At 33.4% G+C, this 24612-nt stretch overlaps 1 protein-coding gene across 9 annotated transcripts; it reads left to right on the top strand.

Moving 5' to 3' along the window:
- The first annotated feature begins 1880 nt into the window (after positions 1 to 1880).
- On the top strand, positions 1881 to 20875 carry LOC138329749 (dentin sialophosphoprotein-like). Of its 9 annotated transcripts, none has more exons than XM_069277039.1 (17): positions 1881 to 2150; positions 4518 to 4577; positions 4815 to 4898; positions 5224 to 5373; positions 6218 to 6307; positions 8098 to 8169; positions 8323 to 8370; positions 10534 to 10605; positions 10916 to 11037; positions 11627 to 11732; positions 12330 to 12354; positions 13487 to 13575; positions 14120 to 14206; positions 14472 to 17802; positions 18258 to 18337; positions 18515 to 18613; positions 19011 to 20875. In XM_069277039.1, the coding sequence occupies exons 1-17, from the start codon at positions 2037 to 2039 to the stop codon at positions 19374 to 19376; spliced, it is 4995 nt and encodes a 1664-aa protein (XP_069133140.1). In that variant the 5' UTR covers positions 1881 to 2036; the 3' UTR covers positions 19377 to 20875. The 9 variants fall into 9 exon arrangements, with proteins under 9 accessions (XP_069133140.1, XP_069133158.1, XP_069133152.1 ...); XM_069277057.1 differs by having other exon boundaries at positions 1882 to 2150; positions 5224 to 5268; XM_069277051.1 differs by having other exon boundaries at positions 1882 to 2150; positions 14120 to 14188.
- Positions 20876 to 24612: the final 3737 nt, after the last annotated feature.

The following is a 24612-nucleotide window of genomic DNA, read 5'->3' as shown; positions in this document are numbered from 1 at the left end:
ATCAACATATATATATATACATTTTTTGTACACACCAGTTTGTGTACATGTAGAGGGGCTTCTCAGTAATCTATCTTTAACCACTGATATAATATTACGTGTCGCTATAATCGTACAAGTACTTAGAATTCTAAATTTAAAACAGACCTCAAACCTTACGTGTCGCTATTATCGTATAGGTACGTAGAATTACCATTTGAAATCAGTCAAAAACCAGCATATCACTTTTTAATGTACAAAGTTGTAAACAACATGGATTTAACATATCTAAACACCAATCTTTTACTTTGATGTCAGATTAATGATCTACAAGTCTTAGATCTTGCCGACATTATGTATTTTATTTACCAAGATCCTTTAGAACAAATTCTTTCAAACGATCTTTCTCTTACCAAGGTCGATATACATGGAATAGCCTCCCACCTTATGTGTGTAACTGTCTGCTATCTTTAAAGATTTCTGTCAAAATATTTTATGACCTAAGTATTTTTTATTTGGAAAACAGATCCCACACTGTCCACATAAGTACTGTGGAGTCTAGTCAGTGGTGTTGATATAAGTCTAACTGATATATCATATAACTAAATAATAAGATTTTGTAAATGATTTATGGAAGTGTGTTATGTTGTTATATATATTTTATGTAGCTCAATATAAACACAATACATTATTAGTATAATTTGAAAAATGGATAATAAATGCAAATAAGCAAAAAAAAAAAAAAAAAACAAGGGAAAAAAATGAAAACAGCTTTGGTTTATTATGGTGTATTTTATTTTCAATCAATTACACAATGTCTGAAAGGCAGTGAGGACACCGCTACAGAAGATTGTTTGAAACACTTCATCACGTGTGAGTATAATATTGAAAATGAGATTAAATTACTGTTTTATATCTATTTGATAAGAATTAAAATTACCTATATTAATAAAACACTTGTATGTCTAATACATCAGGTCATTTATACATTTGTGTAGTAACTCAGATGATGGCGAGGGCGCCGGGGCTTGGTTTCCGAATCCCCATGAAGAGGGTCTACACTTACAGTCTTTATAGAAATAGACGCAGAACAGTAATTGAAACTAACTAATTTCAATATTATACACACATGTTATCAAGTAGTTCAATCATTGTTCTGTACTGGTGTCTTCTAAATGAGGTTATCTCAAAACGCAGCTCACAAGTTGGACATACCGAAAGTAAAACTTTCAATAAATTAATTCTGACCTATCGCCAGGTTGCATTCTTTGCGGCCCTCGTAGTGTATTCCGTTAATCCTTTTCAACTTCCACCTCCCTTCCTAGTATATAATTTATAAAAGCAAATTTATGCTTGCTCCACATAAGACTCAAAGAGAATATGAATTAATATGGCCATCTAAAGATGACAATTTATTATAAAGAACCATATAATTATATTCTTCTAAATTTATCATGTGGAAATACAACTATTGCACAATATATTACAACAGTTTACATCCTGCGGAGGGGATTCCACAGAATTACTCCGCCAATGCATATAGAAATTAAAATAACAAAATTCTACAGAATTAAACACTCTGGTAAATACATCAAGATATACTTATTATGCAATAAACATAAAGATAACGAATTGGGTGGATTGAGGGTGGGCTTAAAATTGTCTATGAAATCGCCAAGTTTAAATTAAATGATGCACGAAGCTGCGGGACAAAATGGCGCTGCTGCATTTTTTTCTCGCATAGACTGGCTAGAAATAACCAGCCAATCAGAGAGCAGCTAAACTGGCTACTGAAGGGGCCCCCCTACAGGATATGGAGGCCCCATAAAGGGATACGAGGAAAATAAATTAAATTATTTAAAACAGTTGTGTCGCAGCATAAAATAAGCTATGCTTATAGCTTGCATTTACACTGTACATGTTGTTGGCAGCAATCGACCATAGAAGTTTCTACTTTCAGTTTCGGTTTCAAATCCCTTATATCACATGTTTTATAAGAGAGATTCAATTAGGTTGGAAAATAATTACTGGTAATTGTTTTAAACGGTAGTTGAATCATGTTTAAAAACATAATTCAACTAACACTAGAAAATCATCATTATGTTATTTGTATGTTTGTGCTGACGATTTGCTTTTTGTTGATATTCTGCCGGAATAGAAGAACCATAAAGGTAAGATTATGTTTCATTCTTAAAGTCTAATATGTCTATTTAAATCAAAATGCTTCGGTATATTCGGTTTCGTTATATTTTCGATTTTCATTTCTTTATCGAACGAAAAGATAAAATCTATACTATGATATCATACTTAAAACGAAAGTAGGGGATTCCATGTGGCCATATACGCTGTATCAGAAGTGTTCACCTGTCCTACCTGTCCTACCAGCGTTATGGAGTCCCTCACGGATATGGAAGTTAACATCCTAATAGCATTATTTTTTATTAAAAGTACTATTCCTTATTTGGGTGACGTAGGGTCGATTGTCCAGGTATGTATTGTTAATTCTTTAAATGTTTTGTTTTCGGTGTAAAGTGGAATTGTATTTTGTATGTTATATGATTAAATGTAAACGTGTGTTCAAATCCATGAAATGTAACTGATATTGAGATATAAAAATGATCAGTATACTTTTTAATCATTTTAATAAAAACTGAAAGTAAAATCCATTTTCGCTTCCTCTTTCATATTATAAATTGAATTTTAATAGGATCAGCACGAAAGGAAACAATCTAATTGTTTAGGCAAATATTTCTATTTGAATTATTTTCTAGAAAATAATTCTAAAACAATTATATTTACATTTCCATGTCACCTCTACTATATAAACTAACCAAGGCAAAGTGAAGTATATGATGGTATAACTGACACCCAAAACGTGACCAATGTGACGTCACTAATGTTGACGTGGGGACGTCAACTGATCACCGTCAAAATGGCTGTTCCATCTTGTGGATTAAATCGTCGTTGATAAACGGTTTTCCTAGTCTAGCTTAAACAATGTTAATGTAGAGACCCTAAAATGAGTTAATGATGTAAATATAAGTATTGAACTATCTTCCTATAGCATCTATGGTCTATATAGATGCCAGAGCTTTGCAGACAATCATCTAATAATGCGCTAGCGCGCATTATGAAGATTGTCTGCAAAGCTCTGGCATCTATATAGACCATGCATGCCATAGAAAGACAGTTTAATGCTTAAATAAATGTATATTTGATGAAGAAATAGAAACATAGATTATCCACACGAATTCTTTCTATTGGAAAGTTAAATCGACAATATTGATATCGATATCATAGTATAACTTTCGTGTCCTCTAGCAGTATGACAATATGACATGGGTGAATTTTGCTATGGACTGTCATGGCTAGGAAACCCCCTGATGCCATCATTTATGATGACAATCATTGCACTTCTATAAAGCAAATCAATCTGAAATCTTGGATATCGTTGCGATATTACCACCTCGTTGGAATTTTAGCAATGGGAGAAGGAGGGGTTTGTTTTTGGGGCAATTACATTTTCTATCAGGTATGATTGTTACATATGCATCTCCGAATGATATTCTGAAATATATTAAAGCGTTAAATGAACAGACATTTTAATGCAAAACTTATGATTTCTCTGCTCTCTGTCCTGTCCATATTGTTCTCTTCAAAAGTTGTTTACACCGTACACATGTATGTGGTTGTTATAATTGCAAGCAGTAAAGAGGAGTAGTAATTTTAAAGCTAATATAAATCAAGAAATTAAAAAAATCACCTTTCAAGCTATACACCTCTGTCATAGAGGATCGGGCTAGCCAGATTTATATAAAATATAAATGTTCTCTTCAAATATCGTTTTAAACTATATTTGATTAATACGGTAAATAGAAGTTGGAATGTAAAAAAATCTAGTGATGTTCGCCGTTGGAGCTCCGCCCGTCTGCCTTGGGAGTAGGAGCATCCTCATTAATACAGCATATGATTGTTCTCTCCAAATGATTTTCCCACCAATTCTAGCTGAAATCCATTGTAGGTTTAAGAATGAGCAGGGGGTAAAAGCAGATATCAGCAATATTTCCCTTTTTCGAGCCCTGTCCCCTCAGTCCCTGTTGGTCGAACCAGCCCTTTATATTAAATATGATTGTTCCCTTCAAATGTTGTTTTACACCATATTTGGTTGTTGTCCATGCAAAAAGTAAAGAGGAGTAGGAACGTAAATAAAAACATTAGCAAATTCCAATTTAAGGGTCCTCTGTCCTTGGGGATCTGACCAGTTTACTTTCACTAAATTTGATCCGCACTGGGATTAATGAGGAGTAGGCTTTAAAATAAAACACTCGTTTGCATGGCTAACGGCTCACATCGACGGATAAAGCACGATAACAACACATAATATCTTTTTCGGTATGTTAGTACCATTCATTGTGCGGTGGCGAAGTTACCTCATTTGTTTTGTACAAGAATCTATAACTTGCTTTAGTTTATTTGTAACGATTTTAGACGTAATTCATGCACCTACATTTGCTAAAATGTATTTTTAATCTTTTTAGAATGGATTCGCAAAACTCTATCAGTTGAGTCTCGACAATGGCCACCCCCAAGAAAAAAAGGTTAATTTTTAATATTTTGATAGCTATTTGCGACATGATGTCATTCATGAATGTTTAATTGTATCATCCATTTGCTTTGCTCTGTGTTTGGTTGATGTTTGGTTGAATTTCTGTTGCTTTCAATTGGCAATTTCTATAGTGCCTAACACTGTATGTTTTTTATCTGTAAAATGTTTGTTGTGTGGTAAAGTTTTTTTTTTATTTCACACTAGTTGTATGTTATATACTTAACCACAGAGACGGCCCGAATCACAGAAACCGATTGTTGGGAACAAAGAGGAAAAGGAGGCAGCTGGTGACAAACAGCGTACTATTAAACAAGTAATGTCATACATAACATTAAAACCTATGTTAACTTCTACTGTTACATTTGACCGATAAATAAAGACTAATGATGATAGGAGTTTATATAAAAAGACTAACATAATTGTGTGGACATTTTGTCTCCCAAATCCTTTTAGGTGTTTTTAGGTGTCGGAAAAAAGGAATTAAAATACTTACCACATCCCTAATACAATTTGTGCAGTTGTAATGTAATTTGGCTGTTCTAGTTGCATGGTTTATTTTACAATTATTCAATAGCTGTTTTAAATGAGTCTCGGTACAATCTACTATTATGTTTAACACTTATTCATTTTTTTTAAAGGGACAATTCAGTGAGGCTGATTCTGCTACAAAACCACGAAGCAAAGTACGCAGTACCAATACCCGAACCAAAGTCTTGCACGTTAAACAAATGCAATATATACATGTAGACACTGAAGATAAAATTATTTTTAGATATGCATCTGATAAGGTAAACACACTACTGTAAGAGCGATTTTACAAAAAAAAAAATCTTTACTACACTGGCAAGGGCCAGGGTTCGGATGTCGGACAGTAAGCGAGTTTGAAAATTTCCTATACATTTCACTACAGTGGGCTTTTCTGCTCATCACAGTTAAACCAACTAATCAAATTTCTATAAGAACTCGTTTTTCTCCGATATCTGTGCAATTTTAATGTACTCTTAGACTGAATTGTCCCTTTAAATGAATCCCGGTACAATTTAATTCTATATTTTACACTTATTTAATTTCCTTTTTAATACGCATAATACATTATACAAGCATCACAAAGCACACACACATGTCGACACACAGCATACACACATGCAAAGTAATTGCACATACCTACCTACCTACATATATACCTACCTACCTACCTACACACACACACATCCATCCATCCATCCATACATGCATGCATTTATCTACAAAAATACCTACCTACCTACATACATGTACATGCATACATACATACGTACGTACATACATACATACGTACGTACGTACTTACAAAAACACCTACCTACATGTACCTACCTAGGTGTAAGTGATGTTTATTGTCATTTTAATAGTCTTTTCTTGCGACATACATGTCATGTTTTCCCATGTGTCTTTATCTTAACGCACATTTGCTGTTTTGTTTCAATTGCTTCGCATTGTTTTAAATTGTTGTTTTTTTGTATTATCTAGATAGCAATTAGATTTAACAATGTTTCTATAGTGCCTACAATTGTTTGCCTTCTATATGCACACTGTTGTGTGGTATGCGATTCTATTTTGAAAACTAGTTGTTTGTTATATGAATAATCACAGGGACGGCCCGAATCACAGGAACCGGAATATACTGTAGGGAACAAAAAGAAAAAGTTGGCACCTGGTGACGAAAAACGTGCTATTAAACAAGTAATGTCAAACACAACATTAAAACAACTATTGGGTCGTTTATTTCTACTATTGCATTTGACAGATGAAAAAAGACAGATGATGATAAAAATTTATGTAGAAAACTAATGTAATTTTGTGGATCTGTCAACCAACTTTATTAGAAGTATTAGTCTGACATAGCAATTTAACACCATATTCTTATTGATGATGCTAGTTGACCCCCCAGAGGCAGGAAGGGCTAAAATGGCTAAAATTTAAGGAGTACGGTTAAAACGGCCCCACTGCAATAACGGCCTCAGTTAAAACGGCCCCAGTCGAAACGGCCTCACTTTTATATAGGCAGATATAAGACAAAGCTTATGACGGAACACATTGAGATTATTTACAAGTAAAATTAAATGAATGTGAACGTGTTTGTTGTCTATCTTATTAAAGATGGTTGGTTAGGTTAATAATTTATACCTACATATACAATTTTTTTTAACGTTCACGATCTCAACCAGCGTTTGATAGATCTAATATTCAAGTAAGAAATCAATTTAAAATGTCTTCAAAATACTTTTAGTATTGATTTCTCATCGATTCATGTATGCTTGAGACAAGATATTGTTGAAAAGGGAAGTGCTATTTAACTCGGAAATTAGTTGTAACATTACTTGTTTAGTAGGAGTTTTTGATATTTTGACAAACGGAAAATATTGAAAATGCAGTTTAAGTAATAAATATATTCAAATCTTGTGTTGCAATATTTTTTTCCAACATGTTCAGTGTGTTGATTATATACATTTGTCTTCTAAATGTTCACTGTAAAATATGTGGTAAGTTTTGCTTGTAACATTAATATTATCTTACAAAACGATCACATGTAGCTCACATTTCAGTATCTAAGAAATTACAAGAAATAGATTATCTTTCTCATCAATTAAATAGAAAACGTCCAAAAGATGGTATGTGAAACATTTGCTAAACTATTAGAAATCAAATGTATATGTGTCAAAAATTTAGTGAATTTGAGCAAATGTATTGTTCTTAGTTGTGAAAAACGTTAAAATAAGTTTTAATTATGTGAATTATGATAACATGCACTGAAATTTTGAAGAGAACGGCTCATGTATAATGAAATGATAAGTTACAAATTAGTGCCGTGTTTAGTATTTTTCTATCATTATAATGTATTAGATAATATATAAATTCTTCAAAAATAACATAAACAAAATCAACGCTTAATATACAGTTGAAATAAACATATGTTCCCCGGGGCAGTTTTGACTGGGGCCGTTATTGCAGTGGGGCCGTTCTGACTGGGGCCGTTTTTACAGTGGGGCCGTTTTAACTGGGATTCTGCCAAAAACTTCTTCTAAATTTACAAACTTAATGGAACGAAACACTTTTCATAGATTAAAAGATTTGAAGGCCCTCTACAAAAATTGTGAATTTCATGGTCTTGGGGTCTCAGATATTCACCTGGGGAGGGGTCAAATGTAATATAGTATATAACAGAAAAACACATTGATGAGAATTATCTACTGAGTTTTAATAGGAAATGAGTAAAACTTGGATATTTTCATTAGTCGAAAATAGCGTTTTTTTCCCCTAGGGATCAGAGGGGTTATACTAAAAGGGGTTCTGAATCAGCAGATGTAATGGAATTGAATACTCTTCATAGATTATAATGTCAAATTGATAACATCACTGACTGACTTCAAGGGCCAGATGGGCCAATATATTGTATTTATATGTCTTTGTATTATTTTGTATTCGAACGTAAGTGACCGTTAAGGCCCATGGGCCTCTTGTTAATTTTACAGGAATCCCAGAATTTCTGTACAGCTCTAGAGGAATGCCAGAGACTTGACTTTTGGAGTGGTGATATGCCAAAGGTATGTATGTCTTTATTTTATTGTTTCACCATAGCATTTCCTGTAAAACAACTGTAATACATTTTCTACGATCATCCACAACAGTGAATAGTTGAAAACATAGCATAATGCTAGACTTCCTTACCTTATTTGCAAAACTTTTTTTATTTCCAGGGATTTCCTAATCTTGGCAACACGTGCTATATGAATTCAACGCTTCAGGTATGTTATCAATTATGTATAAAACATACGTACACTATGAACAAATCACTAACGATATTTTCATATCAGGTTAAGATCGGACATCATTGAATATAATAACTACCAATACTTACTTATTTTGAAATATTTGTCTGCCAAAATGCAGAAGAAAAAATCAGTCTTACTGTAATATTTAATTTATATGAACTTAAGGTGGTAGTCTCACATTCCCCAAAATATTCCTGTAGTACAATATTTTTTATATTTGTTTTATGAAGTAAATATGTTGTTATGCATCTTCTGTCAAAGTTTTTAAATCAATACTCAAATTTGTCATTTTCGAGTAGTATCTACACATGAAAAAACCCAGCATTAGTCTGCACTAAATCCGTCCCGTAAATAAAAATCTTTAACAATATTCTATGATATTGATTTGATATATATCAACGGTTTTTCAAGAAAAAATGCTTCACTTCTCGTCATAATTAATTTTTAAGTGATACAAAAAAGTGACCTAGTTGCTTTTATACCACAATTTTTCAAGCCTTTTTCAACACCATAAAACATTTCTCATTGCAAAGGACGTTAATCACAATAGAGGTATCTCCCCTTACATATATACTTTTTATACATTCATGGTAGGTTTTCCTGTTATAATATAGCCTAGATGTCAAATATTTAGTTTTAAAATGAATAACAATGTTTAATCAATATTTTCCCCTTATTTGTATACAAACATCGAAAGACCACTTCTTTGTATCCCTTAATTCTGTATGCTCTAATATTCAAGCAGCAAGCTCTGTTTACTTAAAATGAATAATCAAAAATAAACAACGCAACAAGGATTTTTGGCAGATAACTGGCTCACCCTTTATGAAGGTGGCCGAAAATGTTTATTTTGACTTAACCCAAATTATTTATCGAAAATAATTGTGAGTGAAGATGCGGCATAAAGAGCGCCATCACCACCGTAAGATAACACCAACAATTACCACTCTGTTAATAATAATTACAAATGGCACATCTGTTTACATAACATATTGAGCAAGGAAGGACAATAATGCAAAAAGATAGTTAGAAGTTGGCACACATTCATATGGATATCAGTAGAACATAGTGTATTGGCACATAACATAATGAGCAAGGATGGATAATAATGCAAAAAGATAGTTAGAAGTTGACACACATTCATATGGCTATCAGTAGAACATAGTGTATTGGTACATAACATATTGAGCAACAGGGAAATGGATTAGGGTGGGAAATTCACAAATTTTTTGTCAAACAAAATGGTGTCTTACATTTTTTTCTGTCAGCGAAGAATGACATATGCGCATGTCCGTTACGTATATGACGATTACGTGATATAAAATGACCAATCAAACAACCAAAGCGTAAAATCCAAAGCGGGAAATACGAATTCTGAAAAAAGTTGTCCATTGCATAGACTTTTTATTTTTCTCTTTATTCGTATACAAACATCGAAAGACCACTTCTTTGTATCCCTCAATTCTGTATGCTCTATTATTAAAGCAGCAAGCTCTGTTTACTCAAGATGAATAATCAAGAATAAACAACGCAACAAAGATTTTTGGCAGATAAATGGCTCACCTTTTATGAAGGTGGCCGAAAGTATTTATTTTGACTTAACCCAAATTATTTATCGAAAAGAGTTTTAAGTGAAGGTGCGGCCTAAAGAGCGCCAAAAAGTTACTTATGTATTACCTTAATACATATGGAACTGTCACCACCCAATATATATATATACCATAAAATATCAACATAAGGTTGATGGGATAATTACTGTTGTTATATTTAAAACTAATAAAATGATTTATTCATAAATTCAAACTTCAGAAAAGGGATATTAATCAAATCTCGGTCATTCAAATGCTTGAAAAAATCTTGATCTGTCTCCCTTACCATGAGACTACATTCTAAAGTAACATCAATGTCATTTTTACCCTTTGGTTTTTGACGCCTACAATTAACATTTATTTAACACAGAAAAAAACATATGTTGTAAAGAGCAGCAGATATTAAGCACTAAGCAAAATTGATATATTTTCCAGAACTACTTTTGAAACCATTACATCATTTAGTTTTGTTCAATAAGAGTATCATGTAATCAAACGTTTGTTTGAAAAAAACACAATCTATAGATGAAAAAAATAAATTTTGTAGGTTCTTTGCTGGACACCGTTAATGGGCCAGATGATGAAAGAACAGCTATGGAAGTCAATAGAGGAAGAAAATGTAAACATCGCAGTAAAAAGTTTTGTATGATAGTATATTTGTTGCATTGAGAGTATTGATATATATATCAAACAACTGATCTTATATTCGACAGTTTCTATACTGACGGTGGCAATAACGGTAAAATTTGTACTTAATTTGATAATGTAAATCCTAATGTAATCAACGTTAAATTGGAATTAGACAATGCTTATAGGACAGATTGTGTATGGAATATTTTTGATATATAGGATACATTTTCCAGTTTGTGACTTATTATTTGGACTTACATAATTATCTGGTCATACGTGTATTCTTTATGGATCAACAGCAAGATATCATGAAGAGTGTGCTGGGTCGATTGTTTTTGCTTCTATACAACGTCTACAGAGAAAGGAGAGGTGCAGTGGAACATGAATTGCTTGCTAATATATTACAAGAAGCCAGGCGCCTGTAAGGAATAAAGAATTTGAAGTAGCATTAATTTGTTATTTAATAATGATTTTATATCATTTTATTTGAAGAAGTTAGGATAGCTATTGATGAAATTACAATTTCGTTTTAAGATAATATATACATATTTAGAAAAAACAAAAGCTTTACACAATAATGAAACATGTTTTAATATTTAATATTTACATTCAATAGCTTGTTTTATTTAACAAACTAACAAATGCAAAGTGAAGGCTATGAGGATATAACTGACACTCAAAACGTGAATTATGACGTCACTAATATTGACATGATAGCGTCAACTGATCACCGTTCCATCTTGTGGATTAAATCATCGTATGGAGATTATCTGCAAAGCTCTGTATAGACCATAGAATCCATATGAAGACAGTGTAATACTTAATGTTGTCATGCTAATAAGATAATGTATGTATATGCACAGTTTGTCTGACTACAGGCTAACCGATGAGCCTATTTAACATTATGAACACAAAACGTTTCATACCGATATGTGATAAGTTTTAACAGGATGGAGAATTTTTGTAATTAATTCACTTTTGAATATGAGCATTATTATTTATGTCTTTAGTAATGACCAGTTTAAAGGGTATCGACAACAGGATAGTTTTGAAATGTTCAACACGTTGATTGGCGGAATAGAAGATGGAGCAAGGCTATTACATGTACCATGTAAGGTATGTACGATAACTTGTACATTATATATATATTACCTTTTCATCAGCTAATAATGTCTTTTCTCAACACGAATACATACTACTGTAATTCAATAAATTATATATTCCATTTCAATTTTCAAACATTTTATTAACAAAGATGGTAAATGTCACAAGGAGTGAACATCATACATGTATTAGCCTGTCTTGTGTCTCTTTTTAATGTAATAGTCGATAAAGCAAATTAAAACAAACATGAATTGTAAAGTTAAGGGGTAAGGGAGATAACTTCCTGATATTTTTCATAGCATGTGTTTCTCAAAATTAATAGTGAAATATTTTCCGATGATACTTGACACAGTACGCCTGTTTGTGTTAATCTCCCAACTAAGTATCTATGATGATTAAGTATCTATTTGATATGGGTTATAAATTCGATAGAGGAAGTATATAACGCGGTAGTAAGAATCAGCGAAAGTAAAGGAATAAGCAATGACAACATTATCATCGACAAACAGTTTCTAGGTTCCGCAAACCTGGTGAAGTTGATTGATTATCCAAATATGATGATAATAACGATAAAGTAACAATACTGATAATTCAAATTGTGTTTTGCAGAATGTGAAACACAAGAAGAGGACAGGTATGCATTGCATTCAAAGAACTTTATATAATTATCAATCCGAATTTACACACTAGGGCCGTGGTAGCCGAAAGGTTGAGATAGGTCTGGGTACAAATAAATTATTGTGCTATGAACTTAATTGGAAATAACAGATTTATTCCATTAAATAAAAGTTTACAGGTATAGTCCCAAAGGAATATGACAATTCATTTTAGGACTATTGTTGTATCGTCGTCACTGTTACCAAACAATTCACTGACATTTCAATGTTTATGGATCCCTATCCAAATCAGTCATGTTGAAACATTTTTCTTTGTTATATCATGACAAACAAAAAAAAAAACAAAAAAAAACCCAATATTCATAGACCATTTAAAAAAAACCCACACACACACCCTTACACAAGGTACATGTATATGAAGTAAACTTAAGCTGGCAAAAAAATACTGGTTAATAATAAGCTAACGATTTATGAATACTATACATGTGCAGCAATATATACATATTCAGATATCAGATATCATTAGAATACTTTTATTAATTTATTAGTAACGTCAACAATATTTGTATAGGTTCGCGGCAAAGATTTATAAGTACGGCGTCCTTGGTACGCGGAAAGTGTGTGGCTCAACTTACCCCGGTTGGTTGTTCAAGTAGCCCCGGACACGGGGTAAGTTGAGCCATTTAACTGAGAACTTGTAATGATTATTATTGTAATATGGAGGCCAAAGAAAATACCTTTAACATACAAAATCAAAGAGACATATGTGCACTTTACGATAGAATTAAATAAATATATTTCCCCTTGCCAATTTTTCGAAGAGCTTTAATATGCATAAAATGGCTCAACTATCCCCGCTCTCCCCTAATTTAAAGCCAAATATTGAATGAGAGGAAATTCTGGTCACTTTCTCATCCATAATAGAAACTTTACCACAACAATGAATTAAAAATATCGATGAACAATGCAATCCGATTTTAAATAACGGTATACAATCTTATCCTCTCATAAAAACAACAAGATCAGATAACCCTACTTGGATGTGTATCTCTGGTTTAACACTGTTGTATACATACATATGTATTGTTCATCATTTAGCTTGGTTTTAAGATATTTTCATACATTTTCGTCAATTATTTTTTTCTTCAGACAATGAAATCCTGATGGAACAATCTAATGTATCACGGCTTCTTACAGGAACATTTATCACAGTGTGGTATTACGACTCTTGTCAGCATGTATGTAACTATAGACGGTATATCTATGTCCTGAGTACACAGACAATATGTAGCCGCATGTATATATAAATATAGGCGTTATATTATGGTGATTTCCCTATGAGTCACAGAAAATGTTTTATTCAATGAAAATATCATATTCATATTTTCGATGTCTCTGTTAATAGCAAATGTCAAAAGAATATATTCTTCGCTTTCAAAAATTCATACCAGCACATAAATTACTATTATTTCTTAAAAATACTAATAACAATATTTTATCTTTTTAATTTGTGCTATAATTTAACCCCCTCACGAATAAAAATAACTATATAGTAATTACATAATATTATTTTCTCGAAATGGGGACAATGAGGAATTTGACTCTCCACTCCTCATAACTCAAAATTGACCTGAATGTTATATATTTTCTATTATTACAATTAATATATTTACGATAATGATGTCATAATGTAATCAGAGGCATTAGCATGTTTAAATTTAAATAGATCCCATTATGTAATACAAATTTAAACATAATTTGATAATTTTTTTATGTTTATAGGTGGAGCTATCATTCCAAAGGTTCACAAGTGTGAGCGTCCCGGTCCCCAAACCAAAGCCAACTGTATTGGTAATATACTGCAAACAAGTACCAATGACATATATTTCAATATATTAAATGCTCCTTATGTTCATGTTATTGTTGTGAATTGATTACCAATAACATTGAAAATAGATACAGATTATTGTTTAAATAACCACGAGCTAGTAGTGATTATACATTATATATGTACACTATACAACCCTATGTGTCGGTTTTTGTTACTTGTAAACTTAAATGAAAAGTGAAAAGGAAAATACTATCTGAAATACTAGTATCCATAATATGAAAAGTGTAATTTCCTTGTCTGCAGAGTTGTAATGAACAACATAAAAGTCCACGTGAAAAATGTAATCCTGCAGATGGTCAGCAAAATGGAAAGCCTTCAAAAAAACGCAATAGACATCGACTAAAAACGACGAAGCAACCCAACAAAGACAAAACGACAAATATCGGCAATGATAGCTATGTTACTGGTGGATCTTTCCAAAACCCTACATTTTTATCAAGTGAACTAATTCCAGGCCTTTCAAATGGACGAAGTGGCACAATATCTGAAGAAGCAGATAGCCTTTTAAATGAACAGATCGTGACAGCATTTGATGAACAGTCAAACAGCACAGTACACCCAGCTATAAGAGAGTCATCGGATGGAATTGCTGCTCTCTTGCCAGAAGCAACACATACTTCTAATGACCTAGGTACATCTCCTGGTAGTAAGGGACCATCAAACACAACTATAGTCCCTTTCTCTGAACACACTGATTCATCATCTCCTGGTGGTAGAGGGACACCAGAAACAACTATAGTCTATTCAGATGGCCACAATGACCAATCACATCCTGAGTCTAGAAGATTGCCATCTGATGATGCAACTAAAGGTTTTTCGAATAAGTGTAGCGACGAACCATCAGACAGGAAATCACCTGAATCAATCAACGGCGTTTCGAATGATATGAAATGCGCAACGTCTGATGATCAGTCATCTGAAGCGAAGGAAGAATATCAATCTAATAAACAGAGCATAGCAACACCAGATGATCAGTCATCTGAAACGAAGGAAGATCATTCCAATAGACAGAACACAGCAACATCTGATGATCAGTCATCTGACATGAAGGAAGATCATTCCAATAGACAGAACACAGCAACATCTGATGATCAGTCATCTGACATGAAGGAAGATCATTCCAATAGACAGAACACAGCAACATCTGATGATCAGTCATCTGAAACGAAGGAAGATCATTCCAATAGACAGAACACAGCAACATCTGATGATCAGTCATCTGAAACGAAAGAAGATCATCCCAATGGACAGAACACAGCAACATCTGATGATCAGTCATCTGAAACGAAGGAAGGAGATCATTCAAATAGACAGAACACTGCAACATCTTATGATCAGTCGTCTGATATGAAGGAAGATCATTCCGATAGACAGAGCACAGCAACATCTGATGATCAGTCGTTTGACATGAATGAAGATCATTCCAATAGAGAGGACACAACAACATCTTATGATCAGTCATCTGAAACGAAAGAAGAAGATTATTCCAATAGACAGAACACAGCAACATATTATGATCAGTCATCTGAAACGAAGGAAGATCATTCCAATAGACAGAACACAGCAACATCTGATGATCAGTCATCTGAAACGAAGGAAGATCATTCCAATGGACAGAACACAGCAACATCTGATGATCAGTCATCTGAAACGAAGGAAGGAGATCATTCAAATAGACAGAACACTGCAACATCTTATGATCAGTCGTCTGATATGAAGGAAGATCATTCCGATAAACAGAGCACAGCAACATCTGATGATCAGTCGTTTGACATGATTGAAGATCATTCCAATAGAGCGGGCACAACAACATCTTATGATCAGTCATCTGAAACGAAAGAAGAAGATTATTCCAATAGACAGAACACAACAACATCTTATGATCAGTCGTCTGACATGAAGGGAGATCATTCCAATAGAGAGAACACAGCAACATATTATGATCAGTCGTCTGACACGAAGGAAGGAGATCATTCCAATAGACAGAGCACAGCAACATCTGATGATCAGTCGTTTGACATGAATGAAGATCATTCCAATAGAGAGGACACAACAACATCTTATGATCAGTCATCTGAAACGAAAGAAAAAGATTATTCCAATAGACCGAACACAGCAACAGCTGATGATCAGTCGTCTGATATGAAGGAAGATCATCCCGATAGACAGAGCACAGCAACATCTGATGATCAGTCGTTTGACATGAATGAAGATCATTCCCATAGACAGAACACAGCAACATATTATGATCAGTCGTCTGATATGAATGAAGATCATTCCAATAGACAGAACACACCAACATCTGATGATCAGTCGTCTGATATGAAGGAAGATCATTCCCATAGACAGAACACAGCAACATATTATGATCAGTCGTCTGATATGAATGAAGATCATTCCAATAGACAGAACACACCAACATCTGATGATCAGTTGTCTGGAATGAAGGAAGATCATTCTAATAGACTGAACACAGCAACATATTATGATCAGTTGTCTCACACAAAGGAAGGAGATCATTCCAATAGACAGAACACAGCAACATCTGATGATCAGTCGTCTGACATGAAGGAAGATCATTCCAATAGAGAGAACACAGCAACATATTATTATCAGTCGTCTCACACAAAGGAAGGAGATCATTCCAATAGACAGAACACAGCAACATATGATGATCAGTCGTCTGATACGAAGGAAGGAGATCATTCCAATAGACAGAATACAGCAACATCTGGTGATCGGTCGTCTGAAACGAAAGAAGGAGATCATTCCAATAGACAGAACACAGCAACATATTATGATCAGTCGTCTCACACAAAGGAAGGAGATCATTCCAATAGACAGAACACAGCAACATCTGATGATCAGTCGTCTGACACGAAGGAAGGAGATCATTCCAATAGACAGAATACAGCAACATCTGATGATCAGTTGTCTGACATGAAGGAAGATCATTCAAATAGACAGAACACAGAAACTTCGACACTCACGGAAGGTCATTCGGGTGGACATGCTCTCTTACCAACTGAAGGCTTTTCAAATGGGCAGAGCAACGTCACCCACGATTTTAATAAGTCATTAAAAACAACTGAAGACCTTTCGACTAAAGAGAAGGAAACATCCTCTGTTGATGGTAAGTTTCCTGACACGGAAGATAGATTTTTGACTGAGCAGAAAGACAAAACACCTCCAATGATTAAAACATATAATTCAATCGCTGTTCTCACTGCCCCTTCAAAGGCACACACCGATATAACACGGGCTGTCACAATATCTGCAGATTATAAGTCATCCAATAATACTGGAATTACTAAAGTATACGGAACAGCTGACAACGATGATACTGATAATGATGAGGATGTTGATATGATGACTAATGGAAAATCATTCGAAAATGACGAAGATGACCTTTTTAAGAACCAATTTGAGAAGAAAATACTTGAACACGAGCCTTTCGGTAAAATGCGGGATGATCCAACTGACCTAGAAAGAGGATTATTGGAACTTACGGAAGAGGAACTCTGGGATGAAGAGTTAATCGGATGCCGGATATGTGATTCCTCTAATAAAGAAGGTATGTAATTTTTCTTTTCTTTTTATGCATATAGAATTGAAAAAAAATCCCTAAAAACATATTGAAAAAAAATCAATAGAAAGAAGCAACTACACGCTTCGTGAAATGCTATATTATAATCACACAAATATATTTCCTGTGAGATATGCGAAATCATTTGATACCTTTAGGGGAAAAAGGAACTAAAATCGAATTAGGAACACAAATCTGTTGACTTTCACGAGAAGAGAAAGATAAAGTGCTTCGATTAAAAGTAAAACTTATTGTGATACAAATAAAGTTATGAGGACGTTTTGAAGTTCTAGACATTAAAAAATCTAATGCATTATAAAGAATGTTAACATTTATCATAAGAATAAAATTTTAGTTCAGATATGTTATCAATTACATGTATTTAATATATACTACGTTTTTTAATTGTGTGGCGACTCTTGGTACCAAATCTTTTTATACAGGGAAGAAGAAAACACACAAGAAGTTGCTGATCATCGGTCTCCCACCGATACTTGTTATCCATATCAACAAGATAGAAAGGGTAAGGACACTTCCCTCTTTTTCCTTCTATCTTCCGTCTTATTCAGTATGATATTAACACTTTCAATGTTGTATGGCCACTTCCATCCTCCTTTTCTATTTGTTGTTATCATCTATTTCTAACGCATTTATCGTTATAATCTATTTCCGACCTAAATTCTCGATAATACTTTTACAGGATGAATATGGTGGCTTGCGGAAATTAAACGAGACGGTGACCTATCCAAAATACCTGGATGTAGCGCCGTTCTGCTCTTCAGCTCTCAGAGGAATCGAGGTAAATTAAGTCCTTAGGACATACACAAGGCATTATTGGTGAATAGAATGTTAGCAGTAAGTGTTATTTCAAACGTTACTTATTACCAACACGAGTAGGCATGTAATACGACGCAAAATGGAATTTTCATAATGTAGTTTAATTCTATCATCATCCCCGGGGGGCCATTTCAAAGCAGTATTTTGTCTTTAAACTGACATTTAGCAGATGCCATCTATTGTCAGTGGGTAGAATATTTGTTCCTACTAGTCCGATCTTTCTTACCTTATCTAGCATATCCTATGATAATACTAGTTGTAATGATGACCTTAAGTACTTCCAAAGAACGACTGACAATGATTCGATATATCAAAACTGTAAAAGCAAGAATGTGTAATACATGTATATACTTTATCAGGAAGTGAATACGAATCCTGGAACATGGTACAGATTGTATGGCGTTGTCAGTCACAGCGGATCCATTCATGGCGGCCATTATATTGCTTACGTCAGAACCAGTCCCCAGAATGCATCTGCACTTCACAACAACTTCTTGCAAAGAGACTGGACGGATCCGGAGTCATTGCAAGATGATATTAAGAGGTTTTGGCAGGACCATAGTGATAACACGACACAATCATCACAAGATGCAACGCCACCACGTGATGACCACGGGGAAAAGTGGTTTTACGTCAGTGATTCCATGGTTCAAGATTATAATGAGCGTGAAGCAACAAACGACAGCAACGCTTACATCTTGATGTACGAGCGGTGCTGCGCCTAAAATTGACATCATATTTACTTTTTATCAATATGCAAGTATTTCTTTGGAGGGCGCGATCGCTATCATTTGATTTTACTCATTCAACATCTCCTTCTAGTCGTCAGGCTTGGGCCATTCGGTATGATAACAGTCTAGAGATATGTAGATTAAAGAAGAGAAAATCAATCAATCGTACATGTAACCCACTATATAAACAATTCGGATGTTTGACTGGATGCCCCAATGTGATATATTGACAAATACTCCACCAAGTGACATTCCAATGTTATCATATCTCATGTAGATGATTAACAGTATTATAAATTATTAAATGAATAACACATAATTTATACAAACCTGTCTATAATCCAAGGGATAAGAGAAAAGTGGTCTTTGTACCCAGTGGGATCTTTATACATATATACAGAGGTGTTCTCACCGTAATATAATAGTATCCATGTACAGTATCCGGTGGCGATGTGTGTTAATAACTTTTCTGAAACAACATTCTTTCTTAGTATTCAAATGTCGTGATATACATGTGTACATGTTGTTTTAGGTTGTATTGTTTTCCAAAACAGTACTCTTTGAGAATTATTGGTACATAAAATGTGATTTTGTTTAATTTTGAAATAATATATATGCTTTGGCTTAGTAAGTAGTGATTTCTATAATGTTCCATATGTTAGTTCGACTTGTGTTCGGTTAAGTAATGAAACAATATGTGATGTTTATGTACAACGTAAGTAGTTCGTCCGGATGTGGAGTGATAATTTTTGTCAGAAGTCAGTCGATGTGTTGCTTAATATAATATACAATGAAGTGTAACACTATATCGTTCAAACGTTTTTGCTTAGCTAACAGAAATAACTTATTTTTTTCTTACTTAAGCCTGTGACAGATCAGTTTTACAGAGATTTACTAATCATGTTTAATTCTAGAGCTAAACAGCTTTAATCCATAATATCTATAAAAGCAATATAGAATTATTGGCCAAAGGCAAATAAATATTTATTTTTTGATAAAATGTATTTTCTGTATATTACATAATAATAAATTGTGAGAGGAACATTTACCTATACTTCTTGTTAAATAATGCAAGATGCATCTGTGTACAAAGTTATTGGTCTAAGGGAGATAATTCGACTTATAACTTAACCAATTATCAACGTTGAACACTTGAACTCATTTGTTCTATGATTATGTAATAAAACGTTGTATCAGGGACGTAATATACATTACCCTTTAGATTTATTCTACTGAAAATATAGACAAACACACAAACCTAGCAAACAATAAATGAATTATTTACAGTCCTCATCACGCCGCCAGTTAAGGCATCAAAATACATATTAATAAAGATGTACGTATTACAGGGTTATTTAAAATACAGTAGTTGAACGATCTGATGGGGAAAAGGTGATGCTTGTTTTAACCAGGAAGCATAATTTCCGAGTGATTTTATATGTGTGTAATAACCTAAATGTCTAACATATTGTGATTAAAATGATCAGTGAATATTTTGTTTTATAGTTTTTATTACCTATACGTGCTATTTTTAGAACTACATATTACAAAGTCATCAATATCTCATTGGACAAAAATATGAAGAAAAGTGCATAGTCATATGAATAGATTAATTTCATTTGTATGCTATCAGTTTTGAATACGATTTTAATAACAATACGAACACGGATAATGGCATCAGGTTTAATAAAATCCATTTCGTCTCAATACAAGTAAGTCTACCATGGTTGAATGAAATGAAATGATTAGAAATAAATCTCAGACAATGTTTCATTCCGCCTCTGTTTAAACTGTGAAATAAAGAAATAAATACCGGACCATTATATACAATATAGATATGTAAGCGTATCACTAATCACACCTAACTCGGAATTGGCGGGTGGATATATGTATATAAGACAGGTACACAGAATAAATTGTTGTTTCAAATTTATATTATGTATTATTATGGTACTATATTTCATGATGTATACTAGGATACTATTGGTTGTTTATTTGTTCTGCAAAACCTTTGTTGCCAGTGTGTAATGAACCCGCCGTTTCTTAACTGAAAGTAGAAATCACGTATTTGACATTATATCACAAGACAGTATATACTAATGGAGCATCTTCATATTCATTAAATATGATGTTATAAAATACACAACAAAGTTAGGACAAGGTAATATACATATTGCGGTAAGGAAAGATGGCGGATTTTTCTGATGAATCATACATAAACCTTTGCCACCTTACCAAATGTTTACAGCCAGGTAATTCAGACATCAGACACATCATACCTGTCTCTGGAGTCGACCAGCCACTGAAGTCACACGTCAGGATTATCGGGGTGTGGTTTTCACAGAGTAATAAATGATCATATTACATTTGATAACAGAAGGGGTATTGATGTGGCAGAAAGATCCTACTCATTGACGTCAACTACTGCAAAAATGGTTACAAAGAAACGTTTTACGTCATATTTAAGTATGATCAAATTATATATTTCCATGATAGCGAAATTACTGTGTAGAATGCTAGCTAATCTGGTGTGTTGATATGGTGAGATTACTTTGTTTAAGGGTTTTACCTTTATAAACATGTCACTGTTAAAATTGAAAAAAAAAAGTTTCCTTATGGTAAGTTTAGTCAATGATGTTTACATACAAATTGTACTTACCCCGTGTCATCTTGGTTAACATAGAGGGATTATATCATTATGCTTATCATTATATAGTTTACAGCACACTGATATTATTTTACATTTTTACACAATTATGTTAATTGTAAAACGAAAACCATAACGATAAACCCCCTCTATGTCGTCTCCCACTCATAGTAGCTGAATTCTTTCCGTCTTGAATTCGTTTTCTTATATGAAGGAACATCCTTTTAAATATGTACAAGTGCATTTACCCTTTCTTAACATTCTCAATTCTAATCTCAGACAAAAAAGCAAAACATGATTAAGAGAGTATATCACAATTCGATTTCTAGTCAATGTCATCATATTTAATTCCCAGCAAAATCTTCGTTCTATGCTTTATTGAAGTATAAAACGAAAGTTATTTTTAAAATATCACTACTTACAACTTAAAGTACGGCAAAAAATATACATTACAATAGTACCTTATAGAAATAATGATATGCATTGAATGAAAGATGAGAAAGTAAGAGAATGATTACAATATGCAAATTGTTTACATGTAAAATGTTTTATGTAATAATGAATAAAGAAGAAACATGTATTCGGAAGGAGTCTCTGCCTTGTCAGCGACACCCGATACGATGACGATTTTGATAATGAAACTTTCTGTGTTCATCGACCTATTTCACCAAACACGTATTGTTACATACTTGTTATGAAAGTAAAACGCTTTGTAGTGTAATATTAACCAGGCAAAGTGAAAGACGCATGCAGAATCGTTTCTACCTAGAAATCGGAAATGATCAATCAAAAATCTTAAATTTGTATAATTGTCGAAAACATTATTTACATGTTATGCCTGTTTGATTAGCTTTAATAATAGATCGGGATGCATTAGCCTCGTTAATCAAGGATATTGAGTACAACAATTTTATCAAGGACATTATCATACACTGTAATGAGTAGACAAGTTGGAGGTACAAGAAATCTTGTGATATGAAAAAGTCGATGGTGTTCTTTTAAATAATTTCGTGTTCAGTAGAACCGATAGATAAATAATCAAGTTAGTGAAACCGAATTAAAATCACTGAGAGAGCTCTAGTTACATCTACCTGACGTTTAGGTGGATGAGGACTATGTCAATGGTGTAAAATCGATCATAATGTCGCAGGGATAAAACAATGTATATCTTTCCATGATATGCTATGTTTAACTAAACATGATGAATACGTGACGATTGGACTTTAAATTCTGATAACCCTTTCCCTGTAGATTATCATTTAATCTGAGACTGACATATTTGTTACTGTTGGTTTAAGAGATATAGAACGAATATACGTACTCGGCCTACTATACCTTTCGGCTCTTTTCATTATCAATATTTAGGTAAAATGCAGTTTTTTACCATTCTAATGCAGCTGTTGAACACATACATTAAAAATTACAATAATTGAATATAGAGGAAAATTTACTATTCAAACATGAAATCATTATCATTCTACATAGACCGATGGAACTGAGAATTGTTGTGTTTCTTAAAGAAATAGAATGCTGAAGTAAATTCGCCCTTTTAATACATATCTGCTCTTGTCACTATTATGAATATAAGACGTTAATGAGGAACTATAGAACCCACTGGTAAAATTAACATGTGTCGCTTTCATTGACAATGAGCCGCGTACGTAGTATACATATACATTAAGTGACCATACGCAAAGGTTCATGTAATGGCTTTAAACAGTGATATTTTGCAAGCCTAAAACTCATTACTGTGCTGCAATTGAACAGAACTAATTTCATTAATTGTTGGTATATACCCTGGCTAACTGTCAGTCTTACTGTTGATATGTAATTTGTGAAGCTGCGTGTAAAATACAGTAAAATATGAGAAAAATGTATATTTCTGGAGAAGACATAGAACTCGTGTGAATTGCATTGATGGAACCAAATAATCATGCCATCGTGTTCAGTTGTGAATATGCCAGGTACTCCAACAGTTTGTTTGGCAAAATCGGACCAGCAAATAGCGCCGGAGCCTAGTGTAGTAAATGCAAATGGCTGCTATAAATGGCGGATCAAAAATATCGCATATAAGAAGCCATCTCAATTGATACAAATGTTTTTATAGACACCATAAGGTACTCTGAACATAACAAGAAGACTCTTCACGAAAAAAATAGTTCAAACAATCTGTTTGGGGCGAAAAATGCAAATTTCCGGAAAGAGCCTCAAAGTCCACATTTTAACTATTTTTTTCGTAAATATTCTTCTTGTCATGTTCAGAGTACCTTATAGTGTATATAAGAGCACTTGTATCAATTAAAATGTCTTCTTATATGCTATATTTGTGATCCGCCATTTAAAGCAGCCATTTGCATTTACAACAATAGGCTCCTGCGCTATTCGCTGGTCCGATTTTGCCAAACAAACTGTTGGAGTACCTGGCATAGTCACTACTGAACACGATAGCATGATTATTTGGTTCCATCAATGCAATTCACACGAGTTCTATGTCTTCTCCAGAAATATACATTTTTCTCTTATTTTACTGAAAATTACAAGCAGCTTCACAAATTACTTATCAACAGTAAGACTGACAGTTAG

This window comes from Argopecten irradians, chromosome 1 (assembly GCF_041381155.1).
Source record: "Argopecten irradians isolate NY chromosome 1, Ai_NY, whole genome shotgun sequence".
Classification (NCBI taxonomy): domain Eukaryota; kingdom Metazoa; phylum Mollusca; class Bivalvia; order Pectinida; family Pectinidae; genus Argopecten; species Argopecten irradians.
This window is presented reverse-complemented; position numbering and strand designations above follow the sequence as displayed.

Excerpts from the sequence above, each read along its gene's own strand:
- LOC138329749 (XM_069277039.1), top strand. The coding sequence starts at position 2,037 with ATGTTTAAAAACATAATTCAACTAACACTAGAAAATCATCATTATGTT. Across the intron at positions 2,151-4,517 it reads GGAATAGAAGAACCATAAAG|AATGGATTCGCAAAACTCTA; the intron begins GTAAGATTATGT and ends TAATCTTTTTAG. Across the intron at positions 11,038-11,626 it reads TTACAAGAAGCCAGGCGCCT|TAATGACCAGTTTAAAGGGT; the intron begins GTAAGGAATAAA and ends TTATGTCTTTAG.